General features: G+C 47.4%; 2 protein-coding genes across 4 annotated transcripts; both read left to right on the top strand.

Annotated features, from left to right (window-relative positions):
- The first annotated feature begins 380 nt into the window (after window positions 1-380).
- On the top strand, window positions 381-19,160 carry LOC116429898 (uncharacterized). 2 transcript variants are annotated; one of them, XM_031983395.2, is made up of 7 exons: window positions 381-748; window positions 806-1,017; window positions 1,174-1,407; window positions 1,901-2,039; window positions 10,858-11,010; window positions 15,552-15,902; window positions 16,275-19,160. In XM_031983395.2, exons 1-7 carry the CDS (start codon window positions 500-502, stop codon window positions 16,437-16,439), a joined length of 1,503 nt encoding a protein of 500 aa, XP_031839255.1. In that variant the 5' UTR covers window positions 381-499; the 3' UTR covers window positions 16,440-19,160. The 2 variants fall into 2 exon arrangements, with proteins under 2 accessions (XP_031839255.1, XP_031839256.1); XM_031983396.2 differs by lacking the exons at window positions 381-748; window positions 806-1,017; window positions 1,174-1,407; window positions 1,901-2,039 and adding an exon at window positions 5,058-6,633.
- LOC116429903 (acylphosphatase-2) lies at window positions 17,161-26,091 on the top strand. 2 transcript variants are annotated; one of them, XM_031983408.2, is made up of 3 exons: window positions 17,161-17,300; window positions 22,792-22,918; window positions 25,568-26,091. In XM_031983408.2, exons 1-3 carry the CDS (start codon window positions 17,225-17,227, stop codon window positions 25,680-25,682), a joined length of 318 nt encoding a protein of 105 aa, XP_031839268.1. In that variant the 5' UTR covers window positions 17,161-17,224; the 3' UTR covers window positions 25,683-26,091. The 2 variants fall into 2 exon arrangements, with proteins under 2 accessions (XP_031839268.1, XP_031839269.1); XM_031983409.2 differs by lacking the exon at window positions 17,161-17,300 and adding an exon at window positions 20,469-20,759.
- The last annotated feature ends 9 nt before the right edge of the window (window positions 26,092-26,100 follow it).

Here is a 26,100-nt window from a genome sequence, read left to right on the forward strand (position 1 = left end):
GCGGGAAGACCTGGCGTTAATTGGCATCCGTCGTATCGCGAATCGTTAACCCCTAACGTTAAGGCAAAACGAAGATCGATGAACTCTTCGAAACGGTCTATTAATAGAACCGCGAATGTCTGCGAGGATAATCGCTGATGGACCGATCGAACGATTCGTCTAGCAGCCTCCGCGATGAAAGAAAAATCCAAGATCAAATGCATATCCGTATCAGCATGTCTGACCATAATTGCAAATGAATAATGCATTTGCGCGTCAGGATCAAGTCTAATAAAGCCTCAGACGCGGTACACAACCGCGCCGAAGGAACAGGTATTTGCGCAAGCGTCTCATTCACACCGTGTCTAGTGATAACTAAACTGACATTCAGTGCTATAGAAACGTGGGTCTGCGTAAGCCGATTTTGTCAGTAATGACGAACTATCATAGATAGCGGCGTCGTGCCCGTCCGCCGCCACTAGCTCCTCGATCCTCCGACAGGTCATCATCGGCTTCTAGCATGTCGAACGCGAACGGCAGAAGGGTGAGAAGCTTGAACGACATTCCGGATGTCTTCAGGAACTCGAATCGAAGGAAATACAATGCCGAGCCGAGGATCCTCCAGGTTTCTTTGGAGAACCTGCTGGAACTGATCGAGGAGTTCTACAGGAACAAGAGGAACATCGCGGACTTCTTGATACGTGGAAAAGAGGATACAGACAGAGGCACGCCGAGAATCGAAATCCGACCGAAGGCGGAGGATTCAACGGTAATTAGAAATTCATTCGTTAGATATTCCTTGAAATAACCGAGTGTCCGCGCGCAGATCGATCCCGCGGCCGATTCCAGCTTAGTGGAGAGGTTCATCGAAGACGAGTCTTCGAAGAATCGACGCGAGTTCGTCGGGAGAAAGAGGTTCAAGGAGAATAAGAGAGTCTTGTGCATCATCGATGCGATTCTCTCGATGCTCCTGATTTCTCCGATGGCGATCGGCTTCTGGAGAGGAATATGGACGTTGATGGACATCTATGGTGAATGGTGAGTTTCGACGGTAAATCGGTTATTATTATATATTAATACGAATCGCGTTAGTGAAATATTTCAGATATATTTCACCTTTCCCTCGATAAACGTTACGAAATCAATTCTTACCATCGAACGAAACGATCTTGATTTTGATGTCGACGTTACAAGGTTCCCCGGAGTTCCGACCTTCCTTCTCGGCACCCTGATACACGCGGTGTTCGCGATTTTCAAGAATTTCCTGCACACACACCTGTACACCGCGTCACGGAAGAAAAACTGCGTAAGAAGGGCGTCGTTCAAGTGCCTTCAAATTTTCTACACGTACGTGTTCGGCGTGGCCTGCAACGCGCAGTGGCGCGGCGGATGGATCATCTTCGACCGCTACTTCGGCGGCCATGTTTGGTGAGTCGATTAACGCCCCGGGATCACCGATACTCCAGATTAAATATTGAATTTCGATAGACCGCTGCGCCGCGAACGCGTTGAAAACGCTCGAGGACGTTCGGTAATTATCGATACAAGTGTAATCGTTGTTCTTACGTGGGAATACCAATTTACTTTCGTTTTAGAGGCCACGGGTCGTCGTGTCGCTAGCGTACGGCCGGCGAGCTGGTTCCAGACGCGATGGAAATAGATTGTTAATCTCCTTCAACACTTTCGTGTCTTACGCTAATCTTGTTTAATATGTTTGATGCTAATTCCGCGTGGTCGATACAATAACATTGTGCATGGACAGTGTAGTCTGAATGAGAATGATCAAGGATTAACATTAATAATGATATTACTGAATTTTCGCGTCGCATGGGAGAGAGCTGTAAATGATATTTGGATATTATTCATCGCTCGATCCAGTTGTTAGTTGGCAGCACGTTTTTTACTAACAATTTCCTTTCAGGATAACGACGGGTGTACTGTTAATGGTACTAACTGGTTTGGCAGTATTGCGCTCCGTTCGAAACGTCATCGCGGTTCCTTCGGTCATCTTCGTTGACAAGCTTGCGTTTGTGTTCTACTTTCCAACTAGGTATAAATCGGTGAGTATCAACTTTGCATTGCCCAATAGAACGATCAAGAGATCATTTTTAATTTTGCGTGACTGCGGTTGTTCGTCGGGATTGTTTACATTAACAGGTTGTTACTGAAGTAACCCTGTTCAACTTTAAATCGAGTGAACGACACAAAGAGAAACGCGGGGAATATAATGTCTCTTGATGTCGCAAATCTTCCAGTGAATCTTTGCGAAACGATTCCGCTTATGGGAATGTCGGTGCCAGTGTATGTCAAAGGCAAATGTTTATTATCGCACAGCGTTCCGATTACAAACGTACTTCCCCGTGAGAAGGAATTAATCAATTAACGGGATCGCTCCGGGGGAAATCGGTGATCGCTTATCATCGATTATCTCGTATTTCGTAACGTTATTTGGAGCAATTACGCCCAACCGACGAATCGAACGGTCGCCGTTATCGTGAACAGCCCGCTGTTCCACGCGAAATTGCATAACCTGTTTAGTAAACATTTTAATGGCACTCATTCGATGCTCTATTACCAAGAAGTATAACTATCGCTTTATCTTAACAAGCACGTTATCTGCACGCGGTTTATTGAAGCCCGTGAATCACTAGAATTGCATACCTATTTTTGCGCAACGAGAGTGCCGCATCGAAATCTCACGTGTCATTTGTTTAATCGACACAGCAACAACTCTCTTCGCCGGCTAGAATGTTCCTTGCGATCTCGCATGCGAATGCGGATTATCTAAACGCTTCGAGATACTAGAATATTCTTCGGTATCCACCGAAAGTATGCGTTCTCGCCTCTTACTTTCGGTGTTCAGTTAAACCGAAGAGTTATCAGTCCATTCCTCTTTCATAATTTCAAATACTCCATAGATCTATCCACAATCGACGTTTCATAATTCTCCAATATTCGAGTTATCTCCTTTTCAAACACAAATCCTACTCACTGAAAATTCGAAACTTTTATCAGTCTTTCAAGCGTCGACCTCGACGTTCAATCGTTTCGCGATTCAAGAAAAGTACTCAAGAAAATCGAATCCTATGCTGTCTACGTATGTATATGCAACGATTCGCTGCCGAGTTCGCCGGATCGTTCGAACGCGGCGGCCATTTTGCAGCCAAAAAGGAATGGCGCGCCGAGGGAAGAGGAAAAACGGACCGCGGGGATTCGTTTTCGCGTGTAAACGAGCGACGTCGCGGAAAACAATTGACGGGTCAAGGTGAGAGTGGATCTCGTCGTAATCCAAGCTTGATTGGCGCACAAAAAGATGCCGATTAACGACGAGTTCGGCGCGACAAAGGCCCGATGAATCGGGCGGACAGGAAACGCCACTCAGAAAAATGAGGCTTCAAGGTAGCTCGCGACGCGCGCCGCGGCCACTTCTCCGGCCACTATCTTGTTTCTTATCGATCAGAAACACCGGTTCCGGAATTGCTAATCAACGGCTGCGTGTCGCGTGTCTCTGCGCGTCGATCACGATCCACGCTGCTGCCATTTTGGTGCTGTCGCGTAGCGACCCATTCAAACTCGAAGACGGATCCGGTGTCGCAAATTGTTCCTGATCAAACGCCGAGATTGAGTTCTAGGGGTTTTTGTCGTACAACGCAGGGAATTGGCATTGTTATCGTCATAAAGGTTAATGATAATTGTAACTGAACATGTAATTCTATTCTAGATTAATACTGATTGATCTAGAATAGGAATTAGTATGATTCTAGATGTTCCTCTGCAGAATTTCCCATGGTTTGCTGAAAGTTTGATGAAATTGCTTCTTATTTCTGGAACACTAGCGATTCGTGTTTTGGAAATAGAGTTTGAACGAAGTACCATTGGAGATTGAAGCGGTTGAAGCTGAGCTTTCAGATGAGGAGCTGAGCTTTGGAAGAGATGCTTCAGAATTCGACGCGAGTTATCTTTATATCAGAACCAAAGGAAATGACTGGATTATTCGAGCCTCAACAAGCACGTACTTGAAGTCCAAATTGAAATGCAATATCTCCGATAAACGTTCGTAATCCGAGCGGCGAATCGACGGCCTCTGCGATCGTACACAAACAAAAATCTCGAGAAACTAGCAGCAGCGCGACATCATTACTCGCTCGTCAGCCCAGAACCATTCGCCACGATTCACTGAGACAGAAAAGAACGATTCCGACTCGGAAAAGAATGCTACGCTTGCGCGAGGCTCGTTTCCTCGCTGGATCTTTGCATTATCCAATTAGATTTATTAGGATTCAAGGTCCGCGCAGATCGGACCGAAAGTTCCCGGGAAGCTGGGAACCGGCCGGTCATCGTCGAGCGAGGATCTCGCAGCGGAAGGGACGCGACGTTGCCTATTTCAATAAACTGAATCAGAAAAAATTACCTATCAACCTATCGCTTTAATTATCACTTCGTCTGCCAAGTAAGTAACCATCAAAACTCCCATGCACTCGAGACAGTTCTCTGAATAAATCAAAAACTAACGGGGCAAGATTCAACGAAACAACACATATTCAACGAAACTTCGATGCGTCATCAAGAAAATGATGAAGATAAAAATGATGTCACGTATTCGGACATGGCAGCCAAAGTGTCAAACAATAAAAACAAAACAATCTATCCATTCCATTGCTCTATCAATCCAATACAAAACATCATTATATTCTCGCCATAAAAAATTCCCACCACTTTTACCCAAGTCGCAGGTCTAAGATCTGCAACGAACCATTCCCATCTTGTATCAAGCAACAGACGCTCTACAATCTGACGCCTGGTGCACGTCACGGAAGCGTCCTAAAATCTAATGAAAAAAACGAAACAACATCCCTCTGGTAGCAAGGTCTCGAAATGTCACGGTCCGTTCGTCCCTCCCCGTTTCGGGCCTTCTTTCCCCGTCGTCAGCCGGGTGTCGAAAGCGACGCACGGGTGTCCCCGCGCTCGTTAATCAACGGTAGCGTAGCTACGGGCAGCGGCGGCGGCGGCGGCGGCGGCGGCGGCGGTGGCGGCGGTGGCGGCGAGCACGGTAGCTTTACACACGGGCGGCCCACGTGGGTGGGGGTTGTCGGCGAGATCGCGGAAGGAAGGGAAGAGTGCAGAGCACCGTACTCTATTCTCTATGCCATGGCCCGTTGTGACGAAGCCGTTCATGATAATGCGATAGTGTTGGTCCGTGCTTAGCACTTGATAAAAGATAGCGGTGACTGAACAGATGCCAGTACTCACCCGCAGCCCGACCTGTCTGTGGCTGAGCAGCCGCGTCAACCCGCCCCGTGTACTCGCCACGCCATCGGTCCGCCATCGCCGTGACGCCGATCACCGCGAGAGCACAGTGCCAGCGACAGGGATAAAACCGAGAAGCCATCATCCCGAGGGAATCCTCTAACCCACCAGGTCCAGCTGCCTGGACGCCGTGCTCTGCCAACGAAGATGCGCGGGATGGCGGAGTCGCGCAACGTTGCCTGAGGATGGCGAGGAGCGAGAGGACTGCTGCGGAACGACGGCTCGGATAGTACCCAGGATCCCGTAGGATTACCGAGGGCACACTTTCGAAGCAGACACTTCGGGGAGGATGATCATTGCGGTCCAGCGGCAGTACTACTTCAAGAAGATCCGCTGCAAACGCTGATACGGCTGCGCTCTCGCCTCTGCTCGCGTCTCGCGCGGAGAACCCGGGGAATGTCGATGGACACCGTGACCGAGGTCCTAGGAAGTGCTACGGGAGCCAGGTTCCATGTCAGGGAGCGGTAGGCGAGTTCAGAGTAACCTTCGGGAAGAAGGGAATCCAGTTACGATAGGAGACTCGAGCAGTCTCGAGGTTGAGCACCGAGATACGTCCTCTAATCCTGAAGTGATTCGATAGAAGCCGCGAAGAGCGACGTAAACGAGACCAGCATCGACACGATTGATCGACCTCTAACTTAGGGACAGAGGTGTACACCCGTGAATCGAGTTTCCCCGGCACAAAGAAATGCGGCGGTCGACGGCTGCAGGGCTGCACCTGAACAGCGAGGGCTCCGCCGCGGCCTCGAGTCATGCATGATGAGCGGTGCGACTAGGCTCGATCAGGATTGGATGAGAATGGTCGAGTTACGCGGCGGCACCGGGATGACGAGCGGGCTGAGCGGCAGGTCCTCGAGCCGCCTCCATTACACGATCCTCACGATTCTGGACACGGTGTTCTCGGCGACCGTGGCCGCGCCCGCGGTGGTCGGCTACTGGCGAGGCACATGGGGCCTGAGCAACGTCTACATGTACCCCGACGACCTGGTGCTCAGCAACTTCACGTCGATCCTGATCGGATTCATTGGCCTGTTCGCCTTCAACGTCTCGCAGAACGCGCTGAACGAGCTGCTCCACCCGGACAAGCACAGGCTGTCCTACTACGTCGGCTCCAGGCTGTACACGGCCGTATTCGGGTTCTGTTGCGTGAACGCGTGGCGCGGCGCTTGGCAGGCCCTCGACCAGTACACCGAACTCACCCCCAGCACGGTCTTCGCCACCACCGCCGTCAGCCTGCTCGCGCTGGCCACCATGCGCGCCGTCAGGAACATCTCCGCGCCGCCATTCTCCCTTTGCCTCGACTCTTGTCCTGGATACTTCGAAGTGCAGACCATGTTCCGCGTGAATGTAAGTACGCCCGCTGTCTTCGCGGGGTTGCTCTCTCTCTCTCTGGAACCAACGCGGGGATGTTAGTTTAGGCTGTCGTCTCGGTTTCGGTACTCACTGCGGGATTATGTCGCATATGTAACGATGAACTTGCGATATTTCTGCTGCCTGTAATGCTGCCCGTGTATTACATAGTATACGTTGTAAGCAACATTGTAAGCAGGTTGTATAGGAGACACTTGTGCAGATCGTGGAGGTCATCTCGTCTGTCGTCTCGGTTTCGGTACTAACTTACTGCGAAATTGTCGCATATGTAATAATGAATTTGGGGTATTTCTGCTGGCTATATTGTTGTCGGTGCATTGCATAGTATACGTTGTAAACAACATTGAAGCAGGATGTATAAGAGACACTTGCTCTTGTGCAGATCGTGGAGGTCATCTCGTCTGTCGTCTCGGTTTCGGTACTCACTTACTGCGAGATTATGTCGCATATGTAACGATGAATTTGGGATATTTCTGCTGGCAATATTGCTGTCCATGTATCACATAGTATACGTTGTAAACAACATTGTAAGCAGGATGTGTAGGAGACGCTCTTGTACAGATTGTGGAGGTCATCTCGTGTACAACGAAGAGTAGAGTCGACAGTTGCGTAGGTTTTAGGGTTCTAGATGTTCGAGGGTTTTGGGGATTTAGAAGTTTCATCGGTGTTTTGATATCGTTGCAGCTGGCTTTGTTAGGGGTCAGTATCAATGAGCCTTTGACACTTGATGAAGCTAGCTACAATGATGGAATGGGAGAACTTTGAGCACTAACTATAAGTAGATTTATGGTTAACTTGTAGTTCTATGGTGTATAGGGATGTAGGATAGAGGATCAGGTAACTTTTGGCAAGCACATGTATTACGGTTTTTCTTGAAATATTGAAGTTCTTTGGAAATTTTAATGAAAATGGAGTTACGTAATTGATATTACTCGTGGCATGTTGCTCCATGGAATAGTCTGGGAATGTTATTAAAAGTCTATACTACTTACGTCTAAGAAATTTGTTCTTATCGCTGGAAGATTGATACGAAGTAATATTGTCAGCTTAATTATAAAGTAGAATATAATTGTACAGTGGTTGATACGTCAATGATTGATGCCTGATTGATGATCATTGGATTCTCGTGGGCTTAAGAGCAAGCTTAAAACGATCCCAGAAAGAAATGACTGAAAGGTGGAAAATCCAGTTAGCATAATGAAAGGTGGCCGCAGCAAATTGCAGTATATAACGTGACTGATATCGGTCATTCGGAAATGACGATGTCTCCACACCTGAACGAGATTGCGGAAAATTTTCTGCCCCTGCAACGATAACACCGTGTACCCTTTATCTTCTTAGGTTATCCTCCGACGACTTGCTATTCCGTTTCACCTATTACCGCTAACAAATAGATCAATCATAGTTCACGTAAAACTCAGAATACCAAAGCAAACATATTTCTTCGCAGCGATCCAATGAATGAGAAATACAATCAACACAAGAACAAAACAAAACAAATGACATATTTATCTTGTAACGCGAAAGACACACGAAATATTAAAAACGAGAACTATCTATTGGTCATCTATTCGAATGACTTAATCGTATCTTAACTTTGTATCTCAGATATAAAACTATATCCCTAAAATCTTCGCAGAGATTTCAACGAAAATCGAACATGATCGAACGCAGTTTCAACCGTTCCCAATAGAATGTCATTTCACCGACGTCAAACTTTCTCGTTTCAATTGCCAAGTTGCAAACAGAATTGAACATTTATCTACCGAAACAGCAAGAAACTACACAGTTCCCTTCTCCATCGTTTCTGCATCGAATATCCAATCGAACGGAATCCACAGATTTTGTACACGCAGACGGCTAATAATAGCAGAGCTTTTGAATATTCGAAAACGTTCCGTTCCGCGAAACGGGTGAAGTGTTAAGTAGGAAACGTAAGAGCTTAGACGGTGCATTTTGACGCATCGCCGGAGCCCGAGTTACGCGTTGCACGGCATCGATGTGTAAGGTATAAGCGCAGTTTCCGGCTGTCTCTCCCGACAGTTCGAACAGCATCGCGTCCGTGCAGTTTGCATTAGCGCGAGCGAGCGCAGCCTCCAGCTGCACCAATTTCTGTGCCGCTCGTTGCGCACGCTTTCTCCTCCACGTCGGAACAACGATCGTTTTCCTTTCGACGACCGACATTTCCCCGGAATTCCAATTCCGGCGATTTCCTGCCCTCGCCGAGCGTCCACGCGCGCGCCGAGCGACACTCCTTTGACATTGAACTTTTAATGCCACGTATCTTGACCTTAAAAGCCTGGACGCCTAATTGACTCTCTTTCAACTTCAATTCTCCTTCGTAATCAGCTTACCTTGAAGTTGAACGGCGCACGTTTCTACGCTGGACGCTACAGCGAAATTCCTTTCACGACGAATCGTCGGCGTCGCGCGTTTTAACGACGGAAACGATGTTTATTGTTTAGGCGGTTGATCCGTGGAAATTTCTCTAGAATACCTTGCGCGCGTTGTTCCTTTGGCATCGCGGTTTCAACGAGTGTCGCGACCTTCGGTCGAGCAGTTTGTGTTATCGTTTTCAGTCGAATGGCTCGGGGACTGGTGTTGAGAATTTTCAATTAGATTTTTCGTTAGACGTCCGCGTCTGTAGATCGAAGCGCTGTTGTCGATGGATCGTTCGAGAATGTTTAGGACTCGGTGCGAAATCAACGGAGACAGTGGAACGAATCTTGACTTAATTGTCGTCAGTTGAGTCCTCTCTGTCAGTTAAAAATCGAGGACAGAAGGGTGTCATGCGAAGTAATCGGGCGAGTACACGCCGTGGCGGGTTCACCTCGTGAACGGTTCGTGCACCGGAAGATCCTTTGCAGATCTATTATCGAAAGGAATCGCGTGGCCATCGATCGAAGGACCACCGATACTACGAACGGAAATATTTCACTCGAAAACACCATCGAACGTTCGCAATACGAAGCGTTTCCACGATGCAATGTTTTTTCGAATTTCTTGCCTATCCATTTTTTTTTTGTTTTAGGCGAATCGATTGAATATTTTTGTACTGTTTCCTTCGGCGATTTTCAGTTTCAGTGGCAACGCGATACCGCCGCAATATATCCCCTTCGACACGCCAGCAATTTACTGTTCAATGAATCAGTGAATTTAGGGAAGCGTGACTTGGCGATCCGCGCGAAAAAAGAATCTACTGACGCTGCCAATGACGCGGTGACACCATTAAAATCCGAGGCGCGACACGTTTTCCCGATTGTTTATTAATCTAATCGCGATCGGGCCCGTCGCTCGAATAATTTTCATTTCCCGTTCACTTTGGGATCGAGTTGAATCGAATTGAAAGTCAATCGTAAGCAGATTCAAATTGAATTCGAACTGAGCTGAAATTGAACTGAAACTGAATCGACACTGAATTGAAATTACTTTGAAATTTCACTGAAATTGAATTGGAATCCGTTAAAATTCTCAAATGAACAGGAACTAAGCGACACTCGATATTCGTGAAACAATTGAATGCCAGACACTACGCTGGAAATTGAAACTTAGAAAAGCTTTAAGGCAATAAACTTTTATACTCGATTACCACTTTCCGAACGAACCAACACTCGTGACATCTAAATTCAGCTGTACGATAAATGAAACTAAACTTAATTCGCTCATCAATCTGCAGAATTTAACTGGGATGAAAAATCTCGTTAACAGAGAAGTTTCTATACGAGAAGAAATTCTACTGCATGATATTACGTTCATTGATACCTGTCATAAACGCATACAATCAGCAGTCTTTAAGACAATAAACTTTTATGCTCGATTACCGCGACTTTTCGAACGAACCATCACTCGTGACATCTAAATTCAGTGTACGATAAATGAACGAAAAACTTAATTCGCTCATCAATCTGCAGAATTTAACTCGGATGAAAAATCTCGTTAACAGAGAAGTTTCTATACGAGAAGAAATTCTACTGCATGATATTACGTTCATTGATACCTGTCGTAAACGCATACAATCAGCAGTCTATGTGTAAGTGCATAAAAATCCGGCGGTACAGCCGTAAATAACGTTCGATATAGACAATGCTCGATCGTCAATCGCAGAACGTTGCTTATCATAGTTCCCGAGTCTCCTCAAATATTTCCCGAGCTCTCGCCCGCAGATCACGCTTATCTATTGTTTATGTTGTTTGATTGCAGAACACGAGAGACTGGTCGTTGTACTTATTGGATTGTGCGTTCAGCGTTGGTGTCGTTGGTACCCTGGTCGTGTTCGTGTGGAGGGGTGTTTGGATACTCGTGGATCTCTATCTCTTCCCGGATGATCGAAAGTACTCCGCGATCGGGTCCCTCGTAAGCGTGGATTATCATATTTTCTCAATTAAAACGATCATTCATTCACGATGCAACGCAACGATACATTTCCTCTTTGACAGCAGTCGGAAGCTTCGTCGACACACTGACGATTATTAACAGCAGAACCGTTAACTATTTTAAATCTAGAGAAACTAAATTAATCGAATTGCCTGAAAATATTTGGTAGATTAATGTAATTAATAGTTTCTCAGAAAACATCTAGACTCGTTTAATACAGAAAGAACGAATAGATTGTTTCGTCTCACCTAGTAGTTCTACTGTTAATAAATCGTTACACTTATCATATTCATTTATCTGTTCATCATAACAAAATGTTATTTATTATAGTTGTTTATCACACTAGAATAGCAAGGATGTTTCAGGAACGTACTATTCGCGTACTCGCACAGTACTGTTTACAAACGTCTTGCCAAACGAGTTCCATTCGTATACCATAAACTTGTACATATTTATAAATTCTCCCGAAACCTTCTTGGCAAGCAGACTCACGAACGCGAACGCATTGAAACAACGAAGTAAACGCGCGAGCATAAATCGTGGTGCTTCCGACGTTTATTTAAATGCGCATCTCGGTGGACGAATTTATTTCGGAAATGAACTCGGAAAGTTCCGCGGCGAGTCCGCGGCACCGCGTCGGGAACGATTCTCGATCGGCGTCGCTCGGCGCCGAATCGTCGTTGGAAATGAAAACGCGCTCGCCTGGTCGTATGAGGATCCGATGGAATCGATGAACGCGTGTCGTCGGGTGTCATTAGCAATCACGTGTTGAACGACATTTTGAAACGTGCCACCTACGCACCGTGCGCGAGCGGCACGCCGTTGGTCCGATTGTATAATTGAATATTCGCCAATTGCATGATTGCGAGGGCACATGACAAAACTGCCGATGCGTGTGTGCGCGCGTAACGGACTTTATTGCAGACCGCGTTTACTTGTCTGAATGCGGCGCGCGGAGAACGCGGTCAACGAGAGGATTTGTTTAATTTTTCAATAATCACGATCGTTGATCCTCCGGCACGGCCAGTCGTCCCGGCGTGTTTTATTCGAAATTACACCCTCGAATTCACGGACCGCCGTCCAGCGACCGTTCGCACGGGCGAACGCCGCTTTCTCGCTTGGGAAAAGTCGGATGCGATCGAGAGACGGAACAAGCAACGAGCAAATTCAATTTTCTTAACTGGAAGAAGCTTTAACTCTTTGCGCTCGGAAGATTCTCACTAGTCTAACATTTTTTGACTATGATAGTATAATCGTACTATGATATGATATTCTTTGAAACGAACTCGAAGGAAATCGCAAGTATATCGAGGAGCAAAGCTATTTTATTCTAGTGTTTCACGTATCTAGGCTTTATACAAAGTTCAACAGATATAGAATTTTATAGTTTTACCGCGTCAAGTCAAATGGCGACTGAGGCAAAGGGTTAAAGGATATTCTAAGTTTCTTCGAAATTTTATCGTGTTGCACAGATCATCGGAAGATAATATGAAGCTCGTCCGACAGTAAAGAAAGGGAAAATTGCGAGAATATACGAATTACAATGAAATCCACTTAACTTTAACGATCGTTAGACACTTTCCAAAGCTTCGCGACAGTACTGTCTCCAGAAAGTCTGAAATTTCGACGTTTCTCTTCCACGAAACCCTCCAGTAGCCTGAAACACCTACAGATCCTAAATCCGCGACCCATAGAGACCGGAATTGAGCCGATTTCCCCATAGACCTCCGGCAACCTTCGTCGCCGAGCAAAGGAGAGCAAGACGAACGGCGACACGCGGAATCGTTCCGTTGCAAAACGATGTTCAACCGGCGCCAGGTAGCCGATCCAGACAAATAATAACAATGTTCGGTGCCTGCGTGTCGCGCGCGCGCGAACCCAGGCGATCTCCGATGATCGACGAGCCGATCGAAACGTTCCCGCGGCTGAAAACAATTTCGACGCGACGCGCGTCTCGCCGATGGGGATCGCTCGATAAGATTCTACTCCGTTGGTAGACCGAGCCACGTGAGAATCCTCCGTTATCGGGGGTACGAGCGAATTTCAAACCGGCGCCGGATCAACCACCTTTCCGTCGGGCGTATCGGCCGCCGGCGATCTCGCGACGATTCGTAACATTCCGATTTCGATAAAACCGCGCGGCGGGCAGCCCGTAAACAAAATTTCGTGGCGCCATGCCGCTTCCATCGCCAGACGGAAGCACGCGGCAATAATTATCAGAGGTTTGCCGCGCGAATTATCGCGGATCGCTTTGGCAACAAACGAGATCTTCGGCGCGACGCGGCGAGACGCGGCGGGACGCGAGGCGACGCGGCGATCGGGTTTCGTCGAGTTGCTACAGGAAGTTCGCTGATTCGGTTCTTTTCGATAATCTGATTCGCCGCGGATAAGATTCTAATTGATTCGCTCCTGGGAGGGGAACTTGGGGGACAGCGTCGCTGCGACTGCAACGATGCTCTGCCGATTTCGGATTGGCATTTGCTGGGGATTGGGAAATTTTCGAACAGCTTCCTGGCCGTTGGTTGTTGCTTTTAAGGGATTGTTGTTGCGTGTATTTAAATATAATTGATTTACGTATTTCGCTGAATTTGTAGTTCGCAAGCGAGATTTTCGTCTGCTGCTGGTGTTCTCCGGATTTTCGGGTTGCTTAATGTTCGCTGGTAAAACTGGTGAAGCGACGGTTTTCATTTTGAGTACTTATTGCTAGAGGCTTCCGATTGTATATATTTGGGTAAAGAATGTCAGTCGAAGAATTACCGGACGGCATAGAGGGATTCGCGAAGCGTTTCTCCGCGTCGGATCCATTGAAACGGTCGCGATCGAAAGAATCGACCGGCTTATCTGAGATCGACGCATCAGCTCAAAATGTAAATCCTCGGGTAAATATAACATCGATAAGAGTAGAATCATTGTTATTTATGAAATGATAATGGAATTTCAAAATTACGTAAACTCCGCGCCTTTCGAGAATACAGAAAACATTCCAAAAATTCTCGATACCTTATTTTCAATTATAGCAAGCTCTAATACCCGCAGAATCTACCTATTCTTAAAACGAAATATCGTCGCTTCAAAGCATTAACGCTAGATTCGCGGAACCCATCAATTTCACGGGTTCATTCAATCCCATGAACGTTATTCGGTAAACGTTTCGCAATGATACTTCTAATTCTAATCCCAATCCTCCAATACCAATTCTCCAGCGTCGAAGCTCAAACTTCCAAGATCTATTGAACTATTTCCCCAAGAACAACGCAACGAAGCGTACGATAAACGGCCGTAAATCTATCGGCGAGAGGAGCTCCAGCCGACACGGCCGCGCGATGATCGCGATAACGCGGATCCTCAAGAGGGTCGATGATTGCGCGAGGGTCGTCCAAATCGGCCGCATTTACCCGCTCGCGATGCCGCCGCGCCGCTTCGGAACCGTGAAACCGCGGCCCGCCGCGATTTGCTGAACGATTCAACTGATTCGCTGAAATCCCCGGCCAGACCGCGCGAACGTCATCCCGGACCGTTTTTCTCATTCGTGCCAACTGGATCGAATGGCAGAGGCACCCGGCCGCGTCTACGATCGGACGGATCCATAAAACCGACGGAACGCGAAACAACCTGACAATAAAACAGACCAATTGCGAGGGAACGCGAAACCTTGGGAACACATCCAAGACGACGGTCTTTACCTTTACCTTCCGACACGCGGAACTCGTCGGTCGGACTGCCAACCAGGCGTGACAGCTCGATTTCACCTCTACGTTGAACCCTCTAACGCGCGAATTCTCTGTACGAGCAAATAGAGAGGTTCCAAGTCGAGCGTCTTGTTTCCGTTTCACCGACTTGAAGTTATGCTCGTGACGAAAGTTTCTTGTTTAGCTAGTTGCTGTATGCTGCGTTTGTCAACTATGACTGATACTACCTTGATATTGAGAATTCTAGACATACTCTATGACTATATACAGCAAACTCTAAAGTATAATACACGATAGCAGAAGAAATATAAATACTACCCAGTCCTTTTCAATTCAAATGAATATTAATGCTTGTCAAATTCTGTTTACCTCGACTACGTGCCCGATACATACACAAGGCAACGAGTTGAAAGTCATACTGTCCAGAACACAGCGTAGATCTAAGGTCAATAAGACTCCTAAGACACTAAACTTAACAGCAACCTTCAACATCACCCCAATATCGCGTTCAGCTGAAAGATTCGAAGCATTCAGCTCTCTCCAAAAAGTAGCAAATCAAAGTTCGAGTCTCACGGTGCCATCGTCTAGGGTTCCCATCCGCCGCCAACCGATCCCAAGCAATTTAGATCCCGCCGATCGGCCGGCCATTACAACGGAACGCGTCACCGCGGCAATTTGATAATCGAAGCTGGTTGGCAAATCGGTCTCCGAACCGGGCCACGCGACGATGTAACCGCCGGTGATCGGCGTCATTCTCACGATAGCGTCACGCGATCGATATAAATCGGATTCTGCGAACGCGGTCCTAACGGTTGGCACGTCGGATTGCAGGCCATCGGGTACGTGATCGTGACGGTGACGTTCTCTCTGCAACCGTTGATGAGATACGTGTGCGCGCGTCTTCAAGGCCTCGCGCGGCTGGTCGCCGCGGACGGCTTCCTGCTGCTCAGCTTCCTGGGCACGGTGAACGTGTGGCGCGGCATCTGGAATCTGCTCGACCTCTGGCTGGTGCCCAGCAACCTGGAGCTCTCCTGCTGGATCACCCACGTCGGCTGCTTCGTTTTCCTCGTGCTGCTCAACTGCAGCAACTCGATCCTCGTGCGCGGCGTCTACATCGACGCCGAGGAGGACGACGGGAAGTGCGTCGTGTTCCCCTGCCACTATCTTCGATTGTTCTTCAAGGTTCGTAGCTGGATACACGATCGAAATAAACTGTACGATTAGATATTGCAGGTGGCAAATATTTCGAATAGTAACGCGAATTTCTTGTGATCGTTTCATTGGTCGGAAGTATGTATTTCGTAGCAGTTAATGTATCTATGATAACGATTAACAGCCGAACCTTGTTCTAAGGAAAGATATCACTTTGTTACTTTCCGATACGAGTCGAAGCGAAACGCGCAGATTGACAGAATTGCATAGATAGAAAACGAATTAACAGTTCTATTCTAGAATTTGAGACTATTCGAATAAGCGGAGTCGATCGGTTTAATCTACGGAAGACTCGATGACCCGAATGTCACGACGAAAGCATTGACCGCCGTTTGTCCGCAGGTCGAACGCGAAAAGAAGGAAGCAAGGCGACGGAACCTGCTGGTGGCCTCGAAGGACTTCCGGCCGCGGTCGGACGGAAACGCGAAGGACACCGAGAACGGAGCCCTCCTGCCGAACAGCGCGCCCGCCACCATCTTGCCAACGAGTCCCGAATCTCTCGTGTAACCCCGGGGATCCCCATCCTCGACGACCGTCGAGCGAAGACGCATTCCAACGAACAAGGACACGCGTGTCGAGAGTTTGTGCCCGACGCAGTGATCGTGCGGTGAAGTTCAGCGAGGAGCACGCGTTCCTCGGACTGCCCATGAAACTCCGCGGTCGCCGCGGTTTCTAAAGTAAGCGGATAGACGCGGCTAGCGCGATCTCGAGTAGCGAGATCGGTGTATAGATCGACAGGTAGATACGTAGACGGACGATCGCATAGACGCTTAGGAGACATCGATTAAGTTAGACGAGCGAGCCGATCGTGGAGGATCGACAGACCTGGGATCGGAGGAGATTAAACCATCGTGCAGCTTGAGATTGGAAGATCGAAGGTCTCGTGGAGTTTCCATCTTGAGAGGATCGAACGACCGGTTGCAGGGAACCTGGCGCTCGACGTCACAGGGGCGGAGCCAGTCGCTGCGAGAGATCCAATTGCGGGTCCGGAAACGACGCTACGCTCCTCGTCGCGCGCGCCTCGGCCAATCAGGCGCGCGCCTTCGAATCTGACCACTCAGGCGAGAGTGCCAGGTTCGCCGCAACGGGCGGTGCGTTTTTCTTGGGATTGAAAGAGGATCGGAGGACTGGCCTCCGGATCTCGAAGGCAAGATCGGATAACTCTGCGTTGACTGCCGGAGCGAGAAGTGCGGATTCAGTGAACGACTGTGTACGAGTGCAGGAACGATTCGGTGATTCTCTCCGCGAGGAACGTTGCGCGCAAGAACTGTACGCGATTGTTGTGCTCGTGTATGGACGTTCGTGGCGCGAGTGCGGGTAGAGCGCCGGAGGAACACGCTTCGTCCTCGAGGATGCACGCGTTGCGATGTAAGTTGTACGCAAATCGCAGGGGCGAGCATATAAACAGGGCCACGGTTGTTCTGATTTCGATTATTCGGCTCAGGGCTGCTCGTTAGGCTCTTTAGACGCGGTATCCAGGACTTTGTTGAAAGATGAAATGTTGAAACGTTGTTGAGAGATTGTACTAGAGCTGAGAAGCGAAATGGAGTTCCCTTCTGTTGAGGGGTTCTGTTCGTTCCGTTAGGAAAAGTGAATAGAAAGAGTTTCTATGAAAGAAGAGATAAGAAAGCTGAACATTGTGGAAATTGTTGGACGATTGGAATAGATTTTCATCAAGACACACGCGTCTTTCGGATAGAATCACGTTCGATGTTCAATATTTATATACTCGCCGATGCGGTTGCTGTGTAACGCGTGCGCTGAGGATGATTCCGCGGGAAGAATGGAACACTGCGACTCGATAATTCGGGGGCGAACATTGAACAGTCCGAGTTTCGATTATCCTGGTCTTCCTCTTGCACGATCTGTTCTTACGATCGTCTAGTTCGGTTCGATACGCTTTGCAGCGTATTACTGAAGGCAGATTTAATCAAGATCGGCTACCATTCGATACATCGAAATTCTCGCGTATACTCTACGAAAAATCACCGAGGACTGACAATCAAAAAATAGATCTATCCGCAACAACCCCGAATTCTCCAGCAAAAGTGTTCCCATCGCGAGACCGTCGCGATCCACGAGACACCGTCGATCCGACAGAAAATCCGTTCAGACGAGGATCGACGACGACTCGCTTAACCCCTTGCCTCGCATGCACGTTGTACTTGCAGCAGACTTCCAATAAAACTCAACGATCATAAATATTATTCGACTCTCGTACACGAACCAAACATTCCTGTTCTCAATGATTCCACCTTAGGAGACACATAGACTCGGAACATTCCTCGATAAATCGCTCGGAAACCAACGCGATTAAGTCGATTTCTTGACACTCTCTGATTTCTGTCGATTTCAATGGAATAAACAACATTCTTGTCAGTTACTAAAGGAGTTACTCGTCTCCTCGTTGTGCTCTAGGCCAGAGAATCCTTTCCATAGCTTCCGAATATACTGTGTAATCATTTCACAGGCTAGAACATTAATTTCCTCGACTCCTCTGTACTGAACCGCATTGGCGCCCGTGTAATTGTCATCGACAACCTATCGATCGTAGCTAAGGAACGAATCAGGAGGCAAGGGGTTAACGGTCGATTCGAAGATTCCCAGTGATCGAAATTCCGATTGAATCTTCCTCGTCCCGGCGACTAAGCGCGCAGTCCGGCTCGGTCGCGTGGCCTAGCGCGGTCCTATCGGCTAGATGAGACCTTGATGATGACAATGGTAATAGACTGGACTGGACGACCGTTATAAATGGGTTATAACCTTCTCCCCCGCATCCTGTACACCCCGCGGATTTCGCTCTTGTGCATCAATTACGACGTCATGGCGTACTAATAATTAATTAACTGGAATAATGACGGGACAATGGGCGGCTGGGCGCATCGATGGGAAGTGGTTAGTTCGACGATAAGCGGCCTGCCCTCCTGGCCTACATTTAATATTTCCACAATGAACAATACCGTGTCGGAGCCGGAAGCGCGCCGCTCGGCCCGGGGAAACCGGAATCGTAAACGGCGATCGATCGCGGGACGGATAGAGGGAGATCGAACCTAGTCAAAATTGACGATCGTTCCGTTTGCGGCCTCCTCGGCCGACTCCAAGGGTGCCGCGCGCTCGGCGCGATTCATTCCGCGGGAGGAACACCTTTGTAATTTATAAGCTCGTGTATCTGCGACTTTTAACACGGAATATTTGATTGAAATAAAACGAAGAAATGGAAAAACGAAAGGGAGAGTTCAGTTCTGTTCCTCTGTCCCCTTACTCACCGTCGGAACTTTCATCCCCTATTGCGCTGGAAGATGCAGACTGGCAGCGACTAGCGAGAATTAGCTTCGCTTGAAGTGGAATCGATGCTTTACAGCAATCTGATTGACTGGTCGCGTCGAGCTGGATCTGAGCGTGGTTTAATCGATCTATTCATTAACCAGTTAACTGTGTTTGACGAGTATACGCGTCATCGTGAAGCTTGACACGATACCAATTCTTTCAGCGACTAATTCTTTATTTTTTCACATAAACATGTAACCCTTCTTTGTTTCGCTTTGATCTTTCATTAAAATATACTCTACGGGCGTTCGTCTTAATAGCTGTACGCCTGAGTTCTTCGTTCTGTTTCGCTGACAGTGCGTTAGGAAAGGAATAAGAAAATTCTCGCAAGAAAAAGAGTCATCTTAATAGGTACCTGTGAACTTCCCATCTTCCTACCGAATCTATTTTCAGCGAATCATCAAACAGCATCGGGAAGTCTCGAAGAGTTCAGTCGGTTCGTTCAGAATCGAAGGGGAAATAAACCCTTAACGGACCGAAAGTGTTTCAAGCTGACTTACCGCGAGAAAACACCGTGACACAGATAACATGACACAGATTAATCGTAAATATTCCAACAACAACAGTGATAAGAATAATAAAACGACGGTAAGCAAAAGTCCCTTGCTTACATGGCATCGCACTAAGGGATAAAAACACGTAAAGCACGCCTTCCTCTAATTTCGCGAGCAACGCGTTAACACGTTAAACGCCGTGTCGGTCATCGATGACTGCCGCTTCTGACTTACTCGGGAACGATCGTAACATACGAGATAACGGATGTCCAATGAGAATGTTTAATAAAGCGACCAAGCTGATAATAGTGTAATAAGCCATTAATTAATCATTACCTGCTTGTTCTCGCTACAACGGAATAACTCTACAATAAAATGGTCAAGCTTCCCCGTCGCTGAACGCGTCAAGAAAGGCGTAAGAAACTCCTGCAGAACGAGAAAAGAATCCTCCCAACGGGCACCTGTGAACTCCGATCATCTCTCCGCCGACACCACCTTCTTCGAGCCGTCCGATCAGCGGCGCCGCCAGAGAGCCTCTCGACGGATGATCGGGTCCGTTCGGCATCGAAGGGCGAATTAAAAATACTCAACGTCAGAAAGGGTCTCGGCGAGGATCCGCGCGGCGGGGAGAGGAGAGGGCGCGGCAGCCCTGATCGATTCTCGATCGATCGCAATTGGATTTTCGTGCGGGCGGCGTAGTGGGGCGTCTATTTGAGGCGTCGCCGCGACGCCGTGGTGCAATGCTCAGAATCAGTCTCGGCGGGCGGGTCGTGTTAACGGGGAAAGGTGAAGTGCCGTCGTCGAGCACCAGAAGAGAGCATCTAGGCGACCCAGGGCCTGTATGCTGATCACGTTCCCGCGGTGTTCCCGAGGTGACCAACCGTCCGTCCCAGCCGCGCACTATCTCACGCGTTTCGCCGCCCGCGAGGCAGAATGGCAGCGGACGACCCCCTCAGGGATGAACCCATAGTCTCCGTCGAGTTCGAGGTCTTTGGCAAGGTGCAGGGTAAGGGCGCAGCCTTTCGATTCGAAGATCGCGGCGCGAGTCCCCTTTGCTCGCTCAGACCCGACAGCACCGTTCACGACCGGTGTTTATTTTGAATAGAATGTAGCGCGCTACTTTGGAAATCTGAAAACGTTGAAACAATCTTGAAACGTTGCTTTCAATGTTTCATCGAGGGTGAAGCATGGAGATTGTATTCAGGTCTGAGCGAGTGAACGCGTTAACGTCAGGTTTCTCCTGGCGAAGTCTCTTTCGAGACTGGCGACCCTAATCGAGTAACGCTAGATCGGAATCCGTCGGTTTGACGGGTATTAACCCTGATTAAGGTTCTTTGAGATGCAGAAATCTTTCGGCAGGCGAAGTTATATATTGCTTAAATGAGAAAGAAAGGGAACGTCGTACTGATCTCTAGCTGTTTGGCCAATACGATACGATAAAGTGTAGGCTAAGCATCCGTGAATCTAGCGTTAATCGCGTGGGAATAATCTCGCCTACGAGGTTTACGAAATAATGGAGACACGCTCGGTTAGATCTCAGTTATTTTGTATATTACAGCATTATCTCGAGTGTAGCTTCATGGCTACTAGTCTGAACCACAGCGTACAGGACGTACGAACGATGTTTCCAGTGTTTCGACCAGCCTCCGTGTAATCGTATTCGGAATGTTGAAAATCCCTTTTCCAATTAGCGATAACTCCGTCACGCGTTCGGGGAAGTAAAGTGACAAAACGGCTGGCGAGTTTCTGCTCGAATCCAGTTACGCGTGCGGCTGATTAAGATCGGGAATGAACACAGGGCAATTTAGCCCGTCATTCGAGTACATACCTATCGCGGCTTTCAAGAACTCATCGTTTGTCAGAGTGATTCACGGGAAACCCGGCCGTTCCGTCATCTTCGTTGCAATTGGACGTTACTTCGAAGCATTCCACGGCGAACGGTGTTTCGTACGAAATGTGATTTTCTAATTACACGGCAATTCTCTTCGGCGGCGTAATTGCTTGCATTCGGTGCACTCGATCGAGTGGTACCGAGTAAACCGGAACGGTGACAGCCATGGCCACGTGGAGGCGAGGATCTTCGATGATTCGAAGGGAAATTCGCGAAACCCGTCGATTTCACGGAGATCGAAGATTTTTAACCTCTTAGCTACTGCACGCCGTTAGAGTGTCTTTCGTGTATGCCATTTTTCCGAGCGATTCGCCACAGTAGCCGCACGATTCCTTCTCTGTCGTCGATGGTTGCGCACGATACAGTTTAACGTAATCGTACAATGGACAATTCTATCTTAACCCTTAGCAATCCGGATGATTTTGTAATCTACCAACAACTCCAAGCCGTTTTTATAGTATCTCTAGCACAAATGAAAAATGTTATATTGTAACATCTCTTAGATTTCTTTATTTTCCTTCTTAATACAAGATTTGGTTGTATAGAAGATCCAGTAATTTTAGGGTAGTTCTTCTAAATTTATTCATTAAAATATTTCATAGTATAAATGGTGTCATAGTGGAGCCTACAGAGTGCAAAGGGTTAAATCGCAGCGATATTACTTTTACGATACGCAGACCGCGTCAAACCTTGGCATACGGAGGTACAGCTCGTAGCTGTAGCTAAAAGGTCAAACATTATTTCGTAGCAATTCCACTCGACTTTCATTGATACGATTATACGAATTCGCATTATGATTCTCTATTCTTGACACGCTAATTCCCACGGCCTACATGAACAAACATGTAAATAGGAAATTGCAAGTTGAGAAATCTCAACGGAAGCGTGTACCGAATAATATTCGTGAACTTCTATAGGTATGAAATCGAAGCGTTCGGTGAAGCTAGTGTTAGTCTTTATTTCTAATTAACAGCTAACTCTCGGAGGAGTAATCGAAAGCACGAAACCTATCGAAATGATAAATCGGTATTCGGCAATGGCATTCCCCGCTTTAATTCCCCGACGCGTCCGTTCGCTGTACACCAATAAATAATTCGGTGTGCGCGCTGTTGGCGTGACCGTTGACCGTGTCGCAACTGATTTACAGGTCTCTACTTCCCGAAGTATGTGAGGGATATATGTCTGCAGCTGGGGATCTGCGGCTGGGTGAAGAACAGCAAGACCGGCACGATCCTGGGGAAAATGCAAGGTCCGCGGCCGTTCGTCGATCAGATGTGAGTTACGGCTGATCCCGTGTCACGAGTACGCTCGCGATCTGCCGGGCGCCAATCCGCAAACAGAAATGAAAGTTGCGTTTTTATTGAAATTTTATCTGCCTCTGATTACCGAGAAAGAGATAACGGTGAGGTAAACTCGCGCGAAAGCTCCGACGGCCCGACCGTTTCGCCGCAGTTTCAATTAGAGGGAAAAGAATTCTAAACGTTGCGTTCGAAGTTGCAACGCGTATCTCACTTTACATTGTTTCGCGTGCGTCTGGTACGCGAAATATTAATTCATCTTTCACCCGTGTCACGCGACGCAATTATTTATTTCTTGCGCCACGCGAGTCGAAAGCGATCCAATCGGATGAGCCAAGATCAAACGTCGACTCGAGTGTTACAATGAATCGTTCCGTTTGAGTAGTTATCTGTGATGATGATAGTACAAACAAATCGAGGAGTTCCGATGCCGTTCGGTCCTCCATCCACTCGAACGTGCAAAAGTGACAATAGTTTTTCGTTCGTAGAGAGATCGATGGAAATTTTCTGTGCTGCCGCGGAACGATAATTCATCTAGATGAATCGTTTCGCTTAAATGGCTGTCTACGAGGGAGACAGTACAATCGGATCGAAAGACTGCGTCGCGCGTTGCTCGATGGTTACTTTGTCCAGCGATTTTTCGGTGATTTTATCGAGCCGAGGAGTAATTCACGCGGCAGGATTTCATTTAACGAGTGAATCACGCGCCGAGAAGTCGCCGTTTCATGATCGTCCCGCTCGAGCCTACGAATTCGCCGCTCTCCCTTAAAAATCGCCTGACCTTAGCCGCAAATTGCCGAGTAACAGCCATTAGCTAGTTGGGCCTGACTTTAATAATGATTCTAATGAAATAATGGCGCCGGGCCGCGTCGTCTCTTTCCTTCGCAGGTTATCGCCGAATTACGCGGACAAGTCTACGACGGCCGTGGAGCCGCGAGCGAGCGATTCCTCGGCCGATTATGCATTTTCCGCCGCGAGAACGGTGATCGGCGCGGCGGCCATTGCACCGGAAACATCGAGGGGCTCGCGATTATCGTCGGGAACGCGGAAACGTGCGCCTACGTGAAGCGTTTTAATCGTTTTCTTTGAACAATGGTCCTCGAAGAATGGTGTAATTGCCGTTGCTGTTGACAGTTTCAGTAAGAAATCCGTAGGCGTTGATTATTAATCTAGGGTAAACTGTTCGGTAACCGGTGGATGACGCGTTAAGGAACAGCTCGCAGAGGTTGCACGGTCGGATTTACGCCGTTCGTGAACCTGAAGTCAAAGAAAATAGCTCGGTCGAGGACGTAACATCGGTTTCTGGCTTCCCCCCAGAAAGGAAATCGAACGAACCGTTTTCGTTTGCTCGTCCGATTAACCTTTCAGGGACGCCAGATTCCCAATTTCCTCCAATCCTTTCGAATTCCTCTTGCCCAGTTGCGGTCACCCAGACCCGTCGATAATTTTCACTTCTCGATACCTTTTCGTCGCTACCTTTCATTCTGGAAGCTAAAAAACATGTTCGTTCGTTGAACAATGAGAAAAAAATAGAGCCAGCATTGAAAGATTAATGTAGGGTTTAATTGTAGAGAACTGATGAATCTTTCAGTTAGAGAGAGAAGTGAATTTTATATGTTCCTCCAGAAATCAAATACGCGAATAATTGTTGTTGTAATTGACACGTGCGACATTCGGGGAAGGCCCGGGGTCCGGGCTATCAATGATAAAACCGATCGCAGAGAAGACGGCAGTTGGTCCGTATTGTTGTCACGGGACAGCTGATCGACTTTGAAGATCCTACTTCGATAGAGCCGCTTAAAAATACCTGAACTCGGTCTGATTAGCCTCTAATTATAATTGTGGCTGTGTGAGAGCCGCAGTCGCGGCTGTCGCGGATAGGCGCGCGTGCAACTCACACGCTCGCCCGATTCTTATTTGGCGAGTGGATGACTTTTGCATGACTGTCGATTGGCGGAGAAACAACGCTCGAACAAAGTGACCCAGATAATCATCTCGCTGACCTCGCTTCGCATAGATTCAGGGTTCCGCGTTAAAGGGTTACTCAGCGACGAGCGAGTCGAAACCGACCGTGTCGCCCTGTGAAGTTTCTTTTTTTTTACAAAAGAGAAACCCATCCGTTTCGACTCAAAACGAATCGTTTCGTCGAGAATAATCCTTGCACAATGAAACGAGGCCCATTTCGTGCACAAACGTTTTGCGGTAACAGAAAAAAAAATGCGATACGTTTAGTACGCTGATGTCAGTGGGTTCTCATTCAACGCTTGAAAGTCAAAAGTCGGGCAGCCATCTTGAATCTCAAAGTGTCCCCAATACCACCGTGCCTTTCTTTTCTTTTTTCAATTAAAAGAATGGGAAAGGCTGTAACACTTTAATTTTAGACAAAGGGAGAAAGAGAAAGAGAGCAACACATTTTATTGATATTTTTTCCAAGTAATGGACAAAAGAAAGGACAGTTCTAATAGGCAAAATAAACGAAATCACCTTTCATCGAAAGATTAACTTAAAATGAAAGGCAGCAAAATATGTTTTTTGTTAAGTAATTGTCATGGGAAATATTGATCGCGACGGAAATGACATTTTCGTTATCAAAAACGACAATTTCGATGTATTTGTTTGTTTCAGGACGCAATGGCTATCAAACGTAGGGAGTCCGGGTAGCGAGATTCATCACTGCGATTTCACGAATTGGGAAACTGTAAGCAGGCAACAGTACAAAGGATTCGCCATACGTTTCTAATTGCGCGGAGACTAAACGTCACTAAAATTATATTAGCAGCTGCAGAAGTGAAATTATAATAACATATTTCCGGTCTTTAAAGATGTCTTTTTATGTAACGATGCTCTCAGTTGGAGCACGGGACCGTTCATGGAATTCTGAAAAGAATTTACAATTGTATTTCAATCAGGAGAAAGAAATTTTGCAACAAACTTAACTTCAGATGTTTCGTGTCGATGTAAATAATACATGAAACTAATATTCTTGGTAGTGTGTACTTTAAGATATAAGCATCGAGAACAGAAAACATTCAAATGTGTACATATGTATGTTGAAACTATGTTAATATTAACACCTATGAGACACTCATAAAATAAGCAATATAATTATCATTGTATTATCAAATATAACGATCTTGAGAAAAAAAGTATTACCGGTG

The sequence above is a fragment of the Nomia melanderi genome, chromosome 2 (genome assembly GCF_051020985.1).
Source record: "Nomia melanderi isolate GNS246 chromosome 2, iyNomMela1, whole genome shotgun sequence".
In the NCBI taxonomy this organism is placed as follows: Eukaryota; Metazoa; Arthropoda; class Insecta; order Hymenoptera; family Halictidae; genus Nomia; species Nomia melanderi.